At 40.7% G+C, this 19339-nt stretch overlaps 1 protein-coding gene across 4 annotated transcripts in view; it reads left to right on the top strand.

Moving 5' to 3' along the window:
- Positions 1 to 13962: 13962 nt before the first annotated feature.
- The window catches only part of LOC147640567 (serine/threonine-protein kinase 12-like), a 119056-nt gene continuing 113679 nt past the window's right edge, over positions 13963 to 19339 (top strand). For 2 of the 4 annotated variants that reach the window (XR_015268045.1, XM_086813053.1), the window contains exon 1: positions 13963 to 14445. Coding sequence is in view for 3 of the 4 variants with exons in the window: in XM_086813053.1 (XP_086669179.1) it covers positions 14065 to 14445 (381 nt within the window). In the remaining variant the exon portion in view is untranslated. The remainder of the gene's footprint in view (positions 14446 to 19339) is intronic. The other 2 variants (XM_086813046.1, XM_086813041.1) reach the window with 1 other exon arrangement.

Genomic DNA, 19339 nt, shown 5'->3' with positions numbered 1-19339 from the left:
CATAAAATAAATTTATCTAAAATTTCTCTTTAAATTAAAATATTCATTATTTTAATATACAAAAATTTCTCTTTTTTTATTTCAATTACATGGATCTCCATTATCATGGGAATTCCTCTTTTGGCATAAAAATAAAAACACCAAAAATTTCTCTTCTTTAATTAATTATTTATGCATAAACACTAAAAATTAGTTTTCCATGAATGTGATGAAAATGATTCCTTTAGCATAGGATGACCGATCCTAGAATATGGTAGGAAGTCCTCTTTTCACATTATGCATAAAAATGAGCTATGTATTAATTTCTAAAAGTTTTGCCATAGCTTCGTTGTTATTTACTGATAATTTTTACTTTTTTAAAAAAGATTAAGATAATATTTTTCCCTTTGTTTGCATGAGGTAAGAGATTTGGATTTAAGGTGCATTTTAAAAATAAGCTTCAAGGAGTAGCTTATAGCTTTGAGAAACTTCATCTAAGTAGTAAGAAGTGCTCTCTATGTGCAAATATAATAGCATAATAGACAAGTAACAATAAGAGAGGGAGAGAGAGAGGAGGAGGAGTTTCTTCACTTACGCCAATCGTACTATATGCCTCCATTCAACAATGTTCCAAAATCAAGCCCATTACACCTCCCGGTCACGACATAGGAAAGATAGAGAGTAAGGAATTGGCACATCAAGACTCCATAAAAAAACATGAGTATAAAGTGCTAAAATAGGCTAACAACTTCAGCACACACGAAGAAGGCCAAGGTGTGGGAGAGATAGAAAAGGAGAAAATCTTGAGGCAAGTCAGAGGCAACAAAGGGCGATGATTTAAAGCTCTTCCTCAAGATCTTGGGCACTACAACTCAGTATATTCAATGTTTCAGTAAACCAAAGAGAGATAGCCAACCCCACAAGCAACCATCTTCATAGTTGGATTCTTACCTATGCTTGAATTGAGGTACCAAGATGATAGTGATTTTGGCTTCATCATGAAAAGCAGCCTATCATAACATCAATCTATCTCCTTGTTGGGAAGTGGGAAGCAACAACATACTAACATTGGCATAGAACTAAGGCTTGTAGAGGAGGAGTGAAGTAATTCATCATCATGAGGATTAAGAACCCTTATGATCGAATGGTGGCTATTGGGATGAAAAAGATGACCCAAGATCTTGCACAAAGGTACATAAGCATCATGCAATGCTACCATGGGAGGAGATGTGTTAAAAGACACAAAATGGTGCAGTAATCTATATCATCGCAAAGGAAAAAGGCTCCAATGTCCCCTCTTCTTCAAAGGATAAAAAGAGGAAGAAGGTTAGATTTTTCTGAAACTCTAACTACTCACTAGTAGTTAAAACTTAATTTCACTAGGGGATTTTTTTGGGGTTTCACAAAATTACCTAAAGATCAATCTACAATTAAAAAATAACTTCAAGACAGAAGAAAAAATATTTATTACAATTTTCACAAAAAGGCATTTTTTGCACTAAGATTAAGAGGAGATTAGGGCTTCAAAATGGTTACTTACTTCAATATGAGCCTGACAAAATCTTGGCGAATCTGGCAATGTTTGGACCTCCAATTAAACATGCTCTCTCAAATTAGCACCCCTCTTCTTGCCTGTTATAAGCAAAGCTTATACTTAAAGAGATGACAAGGATCCCTCACTTATGTAGGGAATTAGAGGGCTCATCCATGTAGAAAGAGTTGGTCTAAAGGAGTGGAGTACATGAAGCATGAACATGAATGACACTAGCTTCTCTCCTCACGCTTTCCTTTTCCATGCATAACTCTTTATTTAGTTATTTTTTCTTATCCAAAGCCTAAAGGCATAATACCTTTCAATTTGGAAATCTTTCTTATTTAAAGTGTTTACCTCTACGCTTCCTTCATATAAGAAATTCCTTGCATAAAACTCATTTCAAGGTTCACGTAAGTTTTCTCATCAATTGCCACACTTCTCGGAACTTTCCCTTTCCAACAAGACCCTATGCAGCCATTTTAGAACGTAATATATCTGTCTAGCTCGCTCACGCACAACACAAAAATGAAAAAATTAGGCTTCTTATTAAGTTCGTCCAATTTCCATCCAACTTAGTGCAAAGGTTAACCTTAGTATGATTATGATGGTTTGAAATCCAAAAAATATTCTCTCTCAAATTTTTTTAATAATAGTATGATTTAGAAATATTGAGTTTTAACTATAATAATTACATAAATAATATTATCTCTCTAGGAAAAATACACATGGGATGTTATTTTTCTCTCTCATCAAATTATATAAGGGGGGATCTTTCATTCTCCCCCTCTTGAAAGACTAAAGATGTGTCCTCATCTCACCAAGTAGGGGTAATCTTTAAGGAGAACTTCCATTTGACTAGATATTCCTTGAGGATAGGATTTTCCCTAACTATCATTTTCATTTCAAGGTTCCAATTCCAAATATCCTTGGGTGGGCAAAGTATTTTCTCATCATCTAAAATATGGTTATGAGTTGGCACATACTTATTGAGCAAGCTAACATGAAAAACATTGTGAGTCTAGGGAGCAAAAGTTCATAGTCATGCTCTTTAATCCTCAAGTCACCACCATTACATAGGGTCCACCCTTTGCATATAGGAAGAACTATGCAAGAAGGAGCTACCCCCAAAAAAAATTTATTTGGCATTTTCTCTAAGTGACATCCTCTAAAAAGTAAAACAAAAAATATCTAACTTATGACATAATGGGACCTTTCATTGAGATCCTTTTTACCACATCCAAGGTCACCTATGCAAATAGGTTTTTTCTTCCTTTGCATCTTGATAGGGTTCAACTTGGTGAGTTCAAAGAGTTCTACAACATGTGCAATGGTGGCAAGAAATTAAAATTTTGATTTGTGTGACAAAGATAAAGCTAAAATTGAACCAAGCCCCTTATGGTTATATGCCTACTGCATCTAAAATATTTTCATGTATTATGTGAGGTGGGTGTGTGTGTGTGTGTGTGTGTGTGTGTGCACGTGCATGTGTGCATGTGTGAAGTTAAATTTTGATTATGTGACAAAGATAAAGCTAAAATTGAACCAAGCCTTTTGTGGTTGTATCCCTACTATTTTCATGTATTGTGTGAGGTTTGTGTGTGTGTGACGCACGTGCACGTGCATGTGTGATTTCCATTTGTTCATATATAGAGAACTCATTTTAAGAAATGTTCTCTATTAAAAAAAGATGACTATAATGAGCCTACTCCAAAAATGTTCCCTAATTAATAGAGTCAACATAGCTATGAACAATATCTCCTTTGTGTGCAATAAACTCATGCAAAATTTAGTATTATATAAAGGATCAATAGTGATGATTTCATGAGAACTTTTGATAACCCCTCCTCCAGATTATATGAGGAACTCAATGTGTTTATCCCTAGATGCCTCACCCACAATTCTTTCCCCTACATAACTCCTTTTTAAGGACACATTTTTGAACACAAAGGTGTTTTTTTTTAAACTAGTGCGTCTAGTTTCTTTCCCCTAAACTCCTTTTTAAGCACACATTTTTGAAAACAAAGGTGTTTTTTTTTAAAAACTAGTGCTTCCATTTGCATTTTTACACCTCTTTTCATGCTCATCTCATAAGCCTTCTTTCTCCTTGCCTTGAACCGCTCTAGCCACACTATGCCTTTCTAAACAAAATAATATTTCTACTTGCCTTGAACCCCTCTAGGAATACTATGGGTCTCTAAACAAAATAATCTTTCTCTTATATGGGATAAACATACTAGATTGTATCAATTACATCTTCTTAGCAAACATTAAAAAGTTTTATGAATGTATCCTTCTCGTAGCTTAAAAAACTTATACAAAGGAGCTTCTCATGGGTTAAAAATAGTTTTATGAATTTATCCTTCTCGTGGGTTAAAAAAACTTATACAAAGGGACTTCTCAACTAGGAAGCCATGATGTATTTCTTTCAAAGAATTACCTCTACCTAGCCCTATGCTCTAAGTTAATCCTCGATGATGATAAGCAAGCTTAGGATGCATAAAAAGTCTTGCACCCCAACAATTGGATTATGGACCATTACTTCATTATGCTCAACTACATCAACTAAATAATGACATTTCCATGGCTTGGAGATCCACTTTATTTATAGTTTGGCAGTAAGCGATAAGCAATTATTATCTTTTTTAGTCATTGTTTCATGTACTTGGAGGAGGACCTCTATGGGTTAGTGTCCTAAACCTTCTCATCTTCTTCAACACCACCATCTCTTCCAAAGAATCACCCTTTTAGATCTACTCGGTCAAGTATCTTTAGATTGGTTTTCCTACAACTACTTTCCTTATCGATAACAATGTGACTTTTAGGATACAAGGAGTTAATATTCTTAACATGCTCTATACCATCCTTGATGATGGCAACTACATCATCAAGAAGTTTGCTACTACAAGCCAAAGTCTACCCTTCAAAGACAATGATTTCATCCACCTAAGTAATAATAGACCTAATAATTGGTGGGCGTATAAAATAGTAAACTCATAAGTTACTTTTCTTATTTATATCTTTCTTGCCTTACTGCTTTTAAATACCTCATTGATTTCTTTTATTTCACTAGCTTCTTTGAAAGGGCAAAGCTCGGGTGTTTCATCAAGATGGCCTTTAATAATATATTCCTATCATTCTATGCTTACTTTGTTTATTCCATTGATTATTAGAGGATACTAGAATCTTTGTATAAGAGGGAGTAGTGCCCTTATCCAGTGCAACTAGTACAGTAATCCATGTCTTAGTGTGTTGAGGGTTTGGTGGAAACCCTTTTGGTAGTAATGCTTTTGAGTTTTACAACTTACTTCTCTAGCCATATATTTTTGATTGAAAATTCCATTAGCAAATTTATTAGGTGGCAAGTGAATTCCTTAAGAGAGTATAAGGTATGGTTTTTATATAAGTGAAAATGTATTTACAACATTCATATGACATAATGTAATTTCATTTTATGGGTAGCCTTATGTTCAAGTCAAGATCTTACCTTATACTTACCGAAGAATGTGTTGTTGGGTCTTGCCTTAGAGCCACAATGCAATTTCCCCCAATGTGGATACACTAGCTCGTCATTCACATCCTCATTCCATTGTCCCATCAGAATGCTCCTTGTTTGCCGATGGGGTGAAGGGAGAGCTCTCTATGCCTAGATAGAAACAATAAGAGATGATCCATCATCATGGTTCTCAAAAGAGGCGGGGTAGCATGCATCCATCAAGCATGTAAGATTCAACGCAAGCAAGAAGAGGGAAGAGAAGAGCTCACAAATATTCTATTGCAAAGGAATGATTGTGTATTGCTTATTATAAAAAATGACTTATATCCAAGTGATTAATTTTCACGCAAGCAAGAAGATGATTTCTATTATAAAAAATGACTTATATCCAAGTGACTAATTTTCACGCAAGCAAGAAGATGGTTTCTATTACTAGTCTTAAGCAAGTATATACACGAAGTCTATAGACTTTTCCTATTTGACATTAAGCACAAAGTAAGGCCACTTTATATCTTCCCAAGCTTGCTCCAGTGGAACTACCCATAACCTTCCAAGTACAAGTAGCCAATGAGAAAATGAGGAGACTAGTTTGGCATGTCCTTCTATTGAGATGGTTTTATCTCCATCATACACTTGGAAGGGTGACTTGGTAGTGTTGGGGATGGATCCTATTGATGTGTTATTGGGGTGTGATTGGCTATCATCACTTGGGGTTTCCACATGAACTCTTAACAAGGGATTATGAGTTTCATGAATCATGGACAACAAGTATTATTGGCTAGAAATCACTCAAAGAAGCTTTATTTGATTACCCCAAAGCAACTTAAGACGGAACTCAAAACTCTTGACACCATTTATGTGTTGCATCTTGCTCCAGAAAGGATGGCAAGCGATGGACAGCATGTGGACAAAGATATGGTAGCCCTTCTTAAGGAGTTTGATGATATTTTTCAAGCACCAAGTAGTTTGCCTCCTAAGAGAGAGATTGATCATGCCATTGTTCTTGAACCGAATACAAAGGCTGTCAACAAGCCTCCCTATTGGTTGTCCGAGAGGTGGAAAGAGAGGAAGTGGCCAATCAAGTGCAAGATTTGCTTTCCATGGGTCTTATTCAACCCTTACACTCTCCAGTTGCTTCTCCCGTTGTGTATTGATTATCATGACTTGAACAAAGTCATGATCAAGAATAGGTACCCCATTCCACGTATTCATTATCGTGACTTGAACAAAGTCACCATCAAGAATATGTACCCCGTTCCACATATTGATAGGATGAGCTCAGGGAGCAAGATTTTTCATTGAGATTGATCTAAGATGGGAATACCATTAAATAAGGATAAAGGAGGGTGATGAAGAGAAGACCGCATTTAGGATCGAAAGAGGGTTGTTTCACTTTATGGTTATGCCCTTTAGTCATACAAACGCACCGGTCACTTTCCAAGCATTGATGAATAGGGTATTGGCTCCTTTCTTGTTCAAGTTTGTGCTAGTGTTCTTTGACGATATATTGATATATAGTAAGAGTAAAGAAGAGAACCTATCTCATGTGAAGCAAGAGTTTGAAGTGATGAGGGAGTACAAGCTATTTGCAAAAAGCTATTTGCAAAAGAGAGAAAAATGCTCATTCATGGTCAATGAAGTGGAATATCTTGGGTAGTTGGTGGGAGAGAATGGCATAAGAGCCAATCCAAAGAAGATGGCATGTGTAAAAGATTGGCTGAATATTCTAGAGACTTCGGGATTGAGATATCATTAGCCAGAGGAGGGCCCATCCAACCCACGTGAACACCAAGCAATTCAACGAGATGATTTTTGGGGTTATCATATTTCTATAGAAGATTCATGAAGCATTATGCATCTATTAGCACCACTCACCGATCTTCTCAATCAAGAGGGATGATTTTTGGGGTTATCTTATTTCTATAGAAGATTCATGGAGCATTATGCATCTATTGGCACCACTCACCGATCTTCTCAACAGGGAAGCTTTCTTTTGCGATGCTATTGTTGACAAAAGCTTCAATGAGCTCAAAGCTTTGCTTACTGCAGCCCCCATTCTTGTTTGTCCCAATTTTTCCAAGAATTTTGGGATGCAAGTGGAAGAGGACTTGGGGCTGTTTTGTATCAAGAGCATGGAGTCATTGCTTTTGAGAGTAGAAAGCTTACTGAAAAAGAGATGGCATAGCATGTTTTTGAGCAAGAGATGCTTGCTATCCTTCATGCTATCAAGAAATGGCATCACTACTTGTATGGTTCCCACATCAAGATGAGAAGTGATCATAGGTTTTTCTTATCCCAACTAACTCTATCTCCCTAGAAAAAGAGGTGGTTGGCGACTCTTTAAAGTTATGATTTTGAGATATTATACACTCCGGGCAAAGACAATGTAGTAGAGAATGCATTGTTAATAATGTGGGCTTGCACTATGGCATCAATTATGGAGGTTTATAGTGATTGGATGATTAAGGGAATTCAAGATGAATACCTCCTAAATGAGGTTGCTATCCACATTTATAGGAAATTACAGCAAGGAAATCATGAAGATACTCCTCATTTACAAGCTTCATAAACAACCTCTCATGGTACAAGGATCGAGTGTATCTTGTTTCTACCTCATCCTACATACCAAAGGTGCTTCATGAGAGGCATTCTTCTCCACTTGTGGGTCATCTTGGTGTGTTGAAGACATATGACAAAGTGAGCAAGAGTTTATTTTGGAAAGGCATGTGGAGGGATGTCAAGAAGTTTGTGATGGATGTCCTTTATGTCAAAGAAACAAGGATAGCCACCATCAACTACCTGATGGTTTACTTCATTCTTTACCCATTTCGGATGGGAAATGGGCTCATATATCAATGGATTTCATTACAAGTCTTCCCAATACTAAGCATGGTTGGGATTAAATATTTGTGGTGGTTGATCAGCTTACGATATCAGCCCATTTCATTTTTTCCAAGGTCACATATGGAGAATCTCAAATTGCCAAACAATTCATGGAGCATGTATTCAAGTTGCATGGGTTGCCACTTAACATAGTGTGCGATAGAGACACCAAGTTCATGGGTATTTTTTTTGCCGATCTTTAAATGAGAACATGGGCACACAAATAACTCCATCTACAGCCTATCACCCTCAAACAGTTGGGCAAACAGAGTGTACTAAAAAGTGGCTTGAGGTGTATTTGAGTCACTATTTATACAAGCTTCATGGGATGAATGGTTGCATCTTGCTGAATTTTGTCATAATTTAAGCAAGCATATGAGCATAGGAATGTCTCCTTTTGAGGCTCTTTATGGTTATCAAGTGCATATGCCATCCATAGCTTTTCAAGAGAGGACAAGGTGGTTAACCCTTTAGCCAAATATGAATTGGACAGGATGAGACAACTTCTTCAACTTTGTAAGGACAACATGAAGAAGGCTCAAGATGTCATGAAGGCTAATGTAGATGAACAGAGATGCAACATGAAGATTCAAGAGGGTGACTATGTGTTGTTAAAACTTCCAAAGAGCCGTCATAACATTCTCAAAGGCTCCACCAACCCAAAGTTTTCTCATAGATATTATGGGCCATATTTGGTGCTCAAGAAGGTTGGTGACTTGGCTACAAGCTTAATTTGCCGACTTCTACAAGAAGCCATAATGTATTTCATGTATCCAATCTTAAGAACTTTGTGGGGCCTACACCTCAAGTGATGGAGGAGCTTCCACCTATGGATGAAGAAGGGAAGATCATATATGAGCCGGAGAGGATTGTTGGAAAGAGAACAAGAGGAATCGAAGCATTAAAGAATTCCTTATCAAATAGAAGCATTTACCCTTGGATGAGACTACATGGCAACCACTTTCTTATGTGCAACAACAAGGTTTATCTACAGAGGGTGTTTCTTGACCATGTGGCATGATTTTCTTTGGAGTTACAAATGTTTCATTAGGAAGTATACATGTTGTAATTTCTAGGATAGATTTAGCAGTAGTTCATTTGAAGGCTTCTTCTCTTTGATATTGGGCTTCAATGGTCATCATGACGATTGTATATATTGAGGAGAATGATGGATACTTGATCAATGCATTTTCAGCCTATTGGATACATTGGATACTTGATCAATGCATTTTCAGCCTATTATAAGCTCACTACCATCCTCTCCATTGATGTATATTGGTGTATATTGGAGGATATACTTAAGTATACATAAAGCAAATCTTGAGGACAAAATCTATGGGGAAGGGATGTTTTGTAATAAAGTAGGAACCTTAGTTAGGGCATCGGCATGGGCTCAACTATAAAAGGGGTTCATGGAACTTCGTTTGTACCTTTTTGATGATATGACTTTTGGAACATACATTGGAGCCTTGAGCTACCAAACTTGGCTTATGGAAGTCTATTTCCATCCTTTGGTGAAAGGCTAAATCACTTAGGCATTTTGTGTATTTGCATGATAATTCACATAATTATTTGTCTCAAATCTTAGCTTGTGTTTGCTTCACTTCACACAATATGCTAAATGCATTCATGGGATTGGCTTCAATGCTTAAATTTGAAGGCTTCAACATGCATCGTTAGTGTGTAGACCTTTGTTCAACGGCTTAGCAAAATATTGGGGTGCAAAATAAAGTCACTTAGAGATCTAGGCCTTTACACTTTGAAGGCCATTGGGATAATTTTCTCTTTTAAAAAAAGGCCAATTGATCGAGAAGCCTTCAAATTTGATCAAGAAGCCGCCATTTTTTTTTTGAGAATCATGAGTTTATATTAGTAAAAATAAAATTCCAACAATCAGATATATATGTTATTTATATTAAAAGCTTAAAAATATGTTAATGTAGCATTTTACACCATTTAGAATTAAATCCCAACATTCATTAAGAAATCCTAGGTAGGTGGAGACTGGCCCAGCTTATTATAGAAAGCTCTTGGGCCATGGGCATCGGGCCATACATCATTATATGTGAGCATTGTGAGTGCACATTGCAGTATTACTCCCTCTTTATACTATTTTTGAATTTCCCACTTTCATTTTTCTTTCAACTTTTCAACTTTTTGCTCAATGCGCTCTCATGAGTCACCATTTTCCAAACTGTGAGTCTCTTCTTCACACTTTGTAGATTACATAGTACAGTCTACTACATAGTGTACCCTCAATGCACTATAAGCTATAGCACACATAAACCTTGGAGATAGAACTATGAAACTTGAAGCCTTGAAGATTGGAGTAACAAGTCTCGGAGTCTAGAGTGCACATCTACGAAAGAAGCCAAGTTCCAACCTCTCTTATGACTCACAAAAGAATAAGGATGAGATTCAATAACCTAGAGGGAATAAATCTGCGTGCGCGTGTGTGTGTGTGTTTGAGAGAGAGAGAGAGAGAGAGAGACTTTGTGCGAATAAGCAGCCTCCAAGGCTTCCACAAGAGATTTGGGTCACCTTGCCTTGCTAACTTCTCCTACGAACCCCAAAAATTACAAAGCTTTTTTGTTGTTGTTTTTTTTGGGAGGGGGATTTATGCCTAAAAGCATAGTAACTGTCATCTCTAATAGCATAGGCTAGAGTCTATAGGTTTGTAAAAATAGGGGAGAATAAGCATCTTTTAGTTTGAGCCCGAAGGAGGGCAACATGGCCTCGTTCTTTGTGTCATGGGTGGTGAGGTTGCTACAACAATAGGTTGTTGAAGCTCCTTGTTAGCACACATGGCCATGCACCTAGACCTAGGTTGTTAAAGCCCAATACTAACACACATGGCCATCTGCACATTTTTGCACATACTCAAGAGTCGAGGCGCACACAAACGTGTCGTTGAAGTGGGCCTGGAACATGATTTTTCATTATTGAAATCATCTAAGGTTTTTTAATTCTTTGTGATACCTAATGTTTAAGGTTCTATAAGCATTATAGCATATACTCTCATAATGGATGCAAATGCATTTATATGCTTACCACACACACATGCATATAAAAAGGAACTAATGCATACATTATAAATAGGTTGTGGTGGATGGAAAAGGGGAATATAAGCAAAAACTCAAGGTTGGGTAGGCCTAAAAGGATATAACACAAAGAATAATAGCTAATGCATTTAGAATTACTTTAAACAAAAGAGGTGTGGTTGATATTGATTAAAGTGAGGAGCGATGAAACACATAGGAGATCTTGCTCCACATATTATAGGGGTGCACTGTGTTGTACACAAAGAAGATCTTTACTAATGCATGTAATCAATTTAATGCATTCTCTTTCATGGATGCATTTGCAAACAAGATTTATTCATGGGTTGGTAGATCACCTGAAAGACACAAAGCCTTAGATAAACTTATGAAGGCATTTAAACTTCGACCCTTGGAAGTCTTAAGAATCCATGAGGTGGGATGGTTGTTATGAGGTCAAACTATGTAAAGGAGGTTGGTGAGAGTTCAAATAGCATGATGCCACGCTATATGTGCCACTACCTTTTATGTGCAGTTTATTATGTTTATTGATAGAGTCTACCTTGCTTAAAATGAATGATAGCTATTACATTGGATGTTTTAATAGAGCTCGTATAAAAAAAAAGGAATCTAAACAACTTTCTGGTTATGGTTCCAAGCAAGTAACAAAATTTCTTGCAAATTCCAAGGATGGTGTACTTTCTTATATGGATGTAGGTGGTAATATGCATAGACATGCCTTGCATTTATATGGACTTAGAAATAATCGCAATGAAATGTTACTTAATGCTTGCATTACTTTGGGAATAATTTTTTATTAAAAAAATCATTAATGGATTATAGACTTATTGACTTGTTATTGTTGTTTAATATGGTTAAGTTGTTTTATCCCAAACACTTTGATAGCAGTGATTGATGCACATAGACCTTTTATGGATTATATATCTAATAAGTTTTGAAAATATGTGGATGTAAATGCAAGTGAAAATGAAATGGAGCACTTTTCCAACGATCATTTTTAAGGCCTATCCATGTTATGGATTTTTCAAAGCTTGGAAGGATTACGGTGTGGAGAGTTAAATGGATTGACTCACACGTAAACTTGATCAAGCTTTGGCAAATAAAGCTTTTGATTCTAGTTAGTACATGTTGTGAGAGTGGCTTCCCAAAACAAAATAGGATTAAGGATGAGTTTAGTGGATTAACTCATACCAGCTTTGGTAAATAATGCTCTTGATTCCAATAAGTACTCACATGTTGTGAGTGTGGCTTCTCTTGAGCCTTTTTCACATTGGACACCCTTATGTTCTTGTCTCTCAATCTTTTGATGAGGTATATTGGGAGAGGATATTTGACACTTGGGCTTTTATGAAGGATCAAAAACCTCTTGAGCTTTGTAATTTTCAACTAGCCAATAGTTTTCTGCTTCAATGTCAAGTACTTCCAACTATTCAACCATCATGATTTCTAGTTCTATCTTGTCTAGAAAATTTGAGATATTGCTTCAAGCATTGACTTCTTTTTAGTACTTGCCTACATATTCAAAGTCTTTTGTAAGCTCTCTAAATTACTTGGGTCTTTTTATCAAGAAATATGTAACTTTAAATTGATGTTGCAAGTAATATAATGTAATTGTAATGATCTATTAGTTTGCTTATATCTTTTGAAAGGCTTGTTGAAGTTCCTCTTGGTTTCAGTGCCCATGTGTTAAAATGTCCTCTCCATGTGGTATTTTTTGTTTTTTTAAAAAAGTTTTTCAGTGTTCTTTATGGGATATGTTAAATCTTATAGGCTTGTCATACAACTTTTATTTGTATTGCTATTAATAAGGCCAACTTCATCGCCCTTATTAATAGGAACTTTATGATTGTAAGGTTGAAAAACAATCATAAAGTGGCCTCATCGGAGGAGTTCGAGTTGGCTAGAACAAAGAGAGGCTCCCCCTTTCGCACCTCTTCCTTGCTATCCTTTCGCTGATCATTCTTGCTTCTTTCCCAAAGCTCGTGCCTCTTTGCCATGCACTGCTGCTACCTTGCCCTTTTGTAGACACGACTTGACTTGTGTGCAGGATCCTTTTGCACTGCTACTACAAAGGCCAGAATGAGCTGCTCTGTGTGTACTGATGAGGTAGGAAGGAGCGACAGCGTCATGGCGCGCTTGCTGGAAACCTTTATTACCGCTGCCACCACCACATCTACCACTACGGTCACGGCACGAGAGATTCCACGAGAGAGAAGAAGGCACATTCGAGAGAGTGCACATTCCATTCAACATGCAATTTATTGACAGCTGTATGCATATTCACAAAATATTTGTATTGCATTAATTAATGCCACTAACATGGCATTAACTAATGCAAAACTAAGGCTAAAATACGCAATAAGCGCCTAGCTCTCTCGTCTCCTCCCAGCCCCGTCCTCCCCCAGCTCTCTTGCCAGCGCGCTCCCCCAACTCTCTCGCCGTCCTTCCCTACACCCTCCCTCCAGCGCTCCTCAGTCTCTCCTTGCGTGCTCCCCTCAGCTCTCACCTTCTCTCTCTCTTCCTCTCTCACCTCACCCTCGTTCTATCTCAAGAACACTACTCAAAAGAAGGAGGATAGGGAGCACTAAAGCTCAAACAGACAAGGCAATTTGAAAGAAATCTGTATCAGACTCCTCCTGGTAAACAGAACTATGCAAAGTGGTCATGGCAGAATAAGCCTCTTTAGGGGTGCCATGGCTGCTACAGTGCATTTCCTTTGAACTCATCACTTCACGAAGGTGAAGGGCAAAAGAATTGATGATAACATGCAAACAAATGGAACAATGGATGCTCGTTTGTCTCACGCGTCACCCTACGATGTCTCCATGTCTACCCTTACTACTAGGAGGTTCCACAGACCATAGGCTAATACTTTTTATGGAAGATTTTGTCAAACCTTATAAATGCTAAGGACCTCCTAAGGAGCTTCTTGTGTTGTTATTGATTAATTAATGAGAAAAGAACGTTTTCGCACATATTTGGGATATGTTAAATAAACCTTATAGCCTTGTCACCTCTATTCTTGAATAATTTTACGCAGAAGAAGGTCCCTTTTCAAAGTCTGTCGTTGAGGTCTGGTTCTCCTCGCCTTGCACAAGCACTTCGTGGGGAATAGCATGGACGGCGGCGGCAGTAGCAGCCGCCAGAAGATGGCAAAGCGAGGAGCGTTGTTTCGGCAGTCGTCACTGGCAGCAGCAGCGCCGGCGACGGGGGATGGCAGCAGTAGCGGCAGGGGGACGTCCAACAAAAATAAATACGACGACGACGAGGACATGGACCAGGATCTGGAGTCAAAGCTGGAGCTGCTGTACCTGGCACATGAGGGTGACGTGGCGGAGGTTGATTCGCTGCTGGCCAAGGGCGTCGACATCAACTTCGCCGATTTCGACGATCGCACAGCGTTACACGTGGCAGCTTGCGAGGGGAACACAGAGGTGGTTAGCCTCCTCATTCGGAAGGGAGCCAATGTGAATGCTCGAGATCGATGGGGAAGCACGGTAAGAATAAATAGCAACTGATCAAGAATCGGTAACCTTGGGTAGATCGGTCATTTTTTGATCATCAGATGTAGGTTATGTCTTAACCTATATGCATCCATGTCTTATTATCCAGCCCTCTCTTCTCATTCTCTCCAACCCAAATGCTTCTCAGCTCATTCTCTTATTTATCAAAGCAGTCAGTGTATCATATGTAATGCTTCCTACTGCAAAATGAGCTCATTTTTATAAAGCATGCATCTTGCATAATGAATCAGCAAAGAGACCACCTAAGGGCGTGTGCACTGTGGGTGGAGAGAGAGAGAGAGATTGAGAATTTATTAACGTCTACCAAAGACCCGAAGGGTCTATGAGACCAAAAAGATGTTACATATGATCTATGTGTAGATCGGATGTCAGAACACAAAAAAAGGAAAAGACAAGTCCTACGTGCTACGTGAGTCCCTGTGTGTACGATGTAATAGTAGACATGAACAGCTCAAATGTCCATGGGGGAGTAGAGTGCCGAGATGTCCACCTCCTGCCCTAAGGTGTTGGTGGATGTCTCGAATCTGGAGCTGACAGGCGATCGCTGAGGCCGTGGCCATCTGGGCTCTCTTGAGGGAGGCTGCCTGATCTCTGATGACTCTGTGGTGGGCGTGAGTAGCCAGGATCCATTGGGATCGGTCATGTGGACCAACGTGCTCAATGTGGCCCATATGCTGTCAGTGTGGCTAGTCAATGCCCTGGGTAAGTACTGCGGCTCTGTGCTGCCGGGGATTGAATAAATCTGTGATGGAGGTCTGAGTGAAGTTGTGCTGACCTCTCCTCCCTGTGTATGGTCACGTCAGTGTCTCTCAATGTTCAGCCAACTGTTTGTGCCAGGTTCCTGAAATTGGAACTGAAAGCACTGTCTCTCGAGACGAGCCAGTTCAACAGATCTCTTGCTAAGCGGGCCTGGGCAGCTGGGCACATGGTGAAGATAGGACTGGTGAAGGTTATCCCCAGATAGACATATGAAGTAACTATCTGCACGGTCTTATCTCTATATGAGAAAGGGTGTATGGCTGCCAGCTGATGAGGTGTTGATGTGATCTTGGTCTTTACCAAGATTCACTGTAAAGTCTCTCTCCTCACAAAAAGTTTGAAGTGCATCTAGATGTCTCTGCAGCTATTCTGCTGAATCCAAGATAAGGACTGTCATCCGCATACAAGAGGATGGGGACTACTGTTTGGGCCAGCTGTGATCCTTACCCCCCCCCCCCCCAATCTGAGATCTGATCAATGCATAGTCCAAAGAATGTAGGAGAGAGTGGGGAGCCCTGTTTGACGGCAATGGTGCTACAAATCTCACCTGACATGCTGCTTGGAGCCCGAATCCCGCTGGCCCTCAGTGACTCATAGAGTGCCCACTCCACCCCCCCTCCCAAATCTTTGATGGAAAGTGGAGCTTTTGCAGGCAAACGAATAGCCTTGATCTCGGCAGGCCTTTCTGAAATTCACGAAGCAACAATAGGCACGTTGCTTCTGTTAGAAGTCATCTCCTGTCTAGTCTTATACACCAGGGCCTTTGTTGTGGGTGTGCCCACCCTTATGAGGTGTTTTCTCATTTTTCCCCACTCTCCGTATTTTTTCCCATTTTTTCCCTATTTTTCTGTGGAATGGGAGGCAGTCTAGTAGTGGCAGGAGGACCCTGAACTTGGCCGACTGCATCTGTGGAGATTCTGGAAGTGGCCGACTGCACTGCATGAGTCGTGGGACTTTTCTGATGCTGGCCGACCCACTTTGCTGCTGGCTGATTGTGATTATTCAGTCGTGGAGGTTTCTTGTGTCCAGTCGGCTGCCCTACAGCAGGCCGACTGCTGATGGGGGGGCATATAAATAGGCCCCCATCCCCCATACCATTTTGTATCATACTCCGGGATCTTCTTGTGTATATAGAGCAGAGTTACACGCCTCTCTCTCTCTCTCTCTTATGCTGTATTTTTTTGCATGCGTTTTTGCTCGTGTTCCTAGATCTGGTCATCATCTCCGTTGCGTATTTTGACATGGTATCAGAGCCTAGGCTCAAGATAGTTCTTGGGATTTGTGTGAGCAAGAGGGGGACTGTTGTGTTGCTGATTGGTGGACTCTCTTGATGCTTGAGAGGCCATGGAAAATCTCGCTCTTCTCTATACCATTCTCCCAAACATGCTTCGATGGTGATCGAAATTCGCGAAAGGGGGGGGGGACCTGCTGCCACATTCTCCCAAAGTTTGGTCACCATCGAAGCATGTTTAGATTAGCAATTAGCACCGAGTGCAGATTTTTCAAGCCTCTTGGTGCTTGAGAGGCCATGGAAAATCGCGCTCTTTCCCATACCATCGTACCCAACCATGCTCGATGGTGCAGATTTTTCAAGCCTCTTGGTGCTTAAGAGGCCATGGAGAATCGCGCTCTTTCCCATCTCATCATACCCAACCAAGAGAATTGAAAAATCCACATTGGGTAATAATTGCTAATCCAAACATGCGCTGATGGTCACCAAACTTTGCGAGCATGTGGACTGTTCGGGAAGAGAAGCAAGAGGACGGCGGTTTGCTGGACAGCCACTTGCAGGTATTAGTTCTTCTTTGTTCCCACCCACCCACCCTTTTCAGAGTACATCCCCGCAATGGTAGATCTGTTTGAGATGGCCGAGAGGCATGTGAAGATCCCGACACTCCCCACGTTCCCGGTGGACCGTCAGTTGGACGGGAACAACTATGGCATATGGAAGGTTATGATGGAATCTGTTTTGGAGTCTTACGACCTCGCCGATTTCGTCGTCGTTGGTGTTCCACGGCCGGAAGTAGAGGAAGGGGAGTTACCGTCGATCCGAAAGGACCGGGAGGCTTAGACACAGATGTGGGATCGTGTCAACGCTAGGGTCCGTTCGTTTATCTTTCTCAACTGCACACCGTAGGTAATCAATCATGTAAAGCATATGACGCTGGCCAGAGGTATATGGCAGCATTTGGCCTCTCTTTACAAGAGGGTATCGCCCATGAAGAGGATTTTCTTGGAAGTACAGATGTGGGTTATGAACCCTGCAAAGTCGTCGACGATGCGGGAGCATATTAACAAGCTGCAGGCTCTTCAGCAGGAAGTTCTTCAGGCTGGGAAGGAGATATCGTCAGAGGACATGGCCATAACGTTGCTGTCACACTTGCCCTCTCAGTACTCAGCATTTTACTCGTCTTTGATTACCAGTGTGGCAGGCTCAGCACCATCACGTGGGAGGAGCTTGTGCCCATGGTCTTGGACCAGGAGGAACGATTCACGAACCCTTCTCAGGGTGGAGGTTCGGAGGCCTTAACTGGCCAATGGTTGAAAGGCCGTAACACGGGCAAAGGGAAGGGGCAGCAGTTGGCAGGAACTCTCCAGTACTGATGTTGGTAGTTCTTGTGTTCGTCAGTCAAAGGAAACTGAGCAGGTAACTTATGCTCTGATGTCTCGTAGTATTCGGGACAAAGAACCTCCTGTAGATGAGGATGTTCTTTCCACGGGGACCTTTTGGAAAGCCAGGGAGGTGGCAGTTGATTACTTACAGAAGGAGGTGGTTTCTCCAAGCTTTGTGGTTCCGGATTCAGAGGGGGTGGTTGACAGGTTTTAGAAGGCCTTGCGTGGTCTTCAGCAGGTTTCCAGGACTTGTTTGTGCACCGTAACAGGTGTTGATCCTTGTGAGCTGTGTGATGCCTCTTTGACTTAGAAGCAGAATGGTTCATTGATCTGGTTGATGGACACCAGATTGGACAGGAGCTTCCTGATGAGGCAGTTGAGCTCATGGTTGCGGATGACTCTTTGGGAGGCAGGATTGTGTTTCATGTGGTTTCTGCGGCATGCGAAGGATCATGGACTCTTGTACACAAGAGGGGGATTGTTGGATGGAGTCCGACTCCACGGTTGGAGTGACTCAGTTTGGGGAGGAGATCCGGACACAAGGAGATCTACTTCAGGCCCAGGAGCAGTTTTACGGAGCAGTAAGAGGCAGTCATCTTTTGCCTTGTCGATGACAGAGGCAGAGAACCGGGCTGCTTGTGATGCTGCTTGTGAGGTGGTGAGGGTGCAGAGGTTGCATTGCAGGTTTGGGCTTCCACTGGAGGAACCCATGGTCATCCAGAGGCACTTTGTTCGTGAACACATCGTTGCTGATGACATCTTGCTAGAGTTCTGTTCGACGGAGGACAGTACGGTGGATCTCTTCAGGTGGACCTCTTCACGAAGTCGCTATCTCAGGATTTGCTCAGGCGGCACCCCAGCTCCCTGTGGTGGTTGGTTTCACAGCCAGGAGCTGAGAGGAGGTGTTAGAAGTCATCTCCTGTCTAGTCTTATACACCAGGGCCTTTGTTGTGGGTGTGCCCGCCCTTATGAGGTGTTTTCTCATTTTTTCCCACTCCGTATTTTTTTTCATTTTTTTCCTATTTTTATGTAGAATGGGAGGCAGTCTAGTAGTGGCAGGAGGACCGTGAACCTGGCCGACTGCATCTGTGGAGATTGTGGAAGTGGCCGACTGCACTGCATGAGTCGTGGGACTTTTTTGATGCTGGCCGACCCACTTTGCTGCTGGCCGACTGTGATTATTCAGTCGTGGAGGTTTCTTGTGTCCAGTCAGCTGCCCTACAGCAGGCCGACTGCTGATGGGGGGGCATATAAATAGGCCCCCATCCCCCATACCATTTTGTATCATACTCCGGGATCTTCTTGTGTATATAGAGCAGAGTTACACGCCTCTATCTCTCTCTCTCTTGTGCTGTATTTTTCTGCATGCGTTTTTGCTCGTGTTCCTAGATCTGGTCATCATCTCCGCTGCGTATTCTGACAGCTTCTGCTGTGCTTTCGCCTCCTCAATGGCAGTTGGTAATGTAAAGATGTGATCTAGGGTCGAATAGTTCCT

This window comes from Cibotium barometz, chromosome 2 (genome assembly GCF_041138505.1).
Source record: "Cibotium barometz isolate CiBa-2024 chromosome 2, ASM4113850v1, whole genome shotgun sequence".
NCBI classification, from domain to species: Eukaryota; Viridiplantae; Streptophyta; class Polypodiopsida; order Cyatheales; family Cibotiaceae; genus Cibotium; species Cibotium barometz.
Note: the sequence above shows the minus strand (reverse complement) of the source record. Positions and strands in the feature narration are given on the sequence as shown.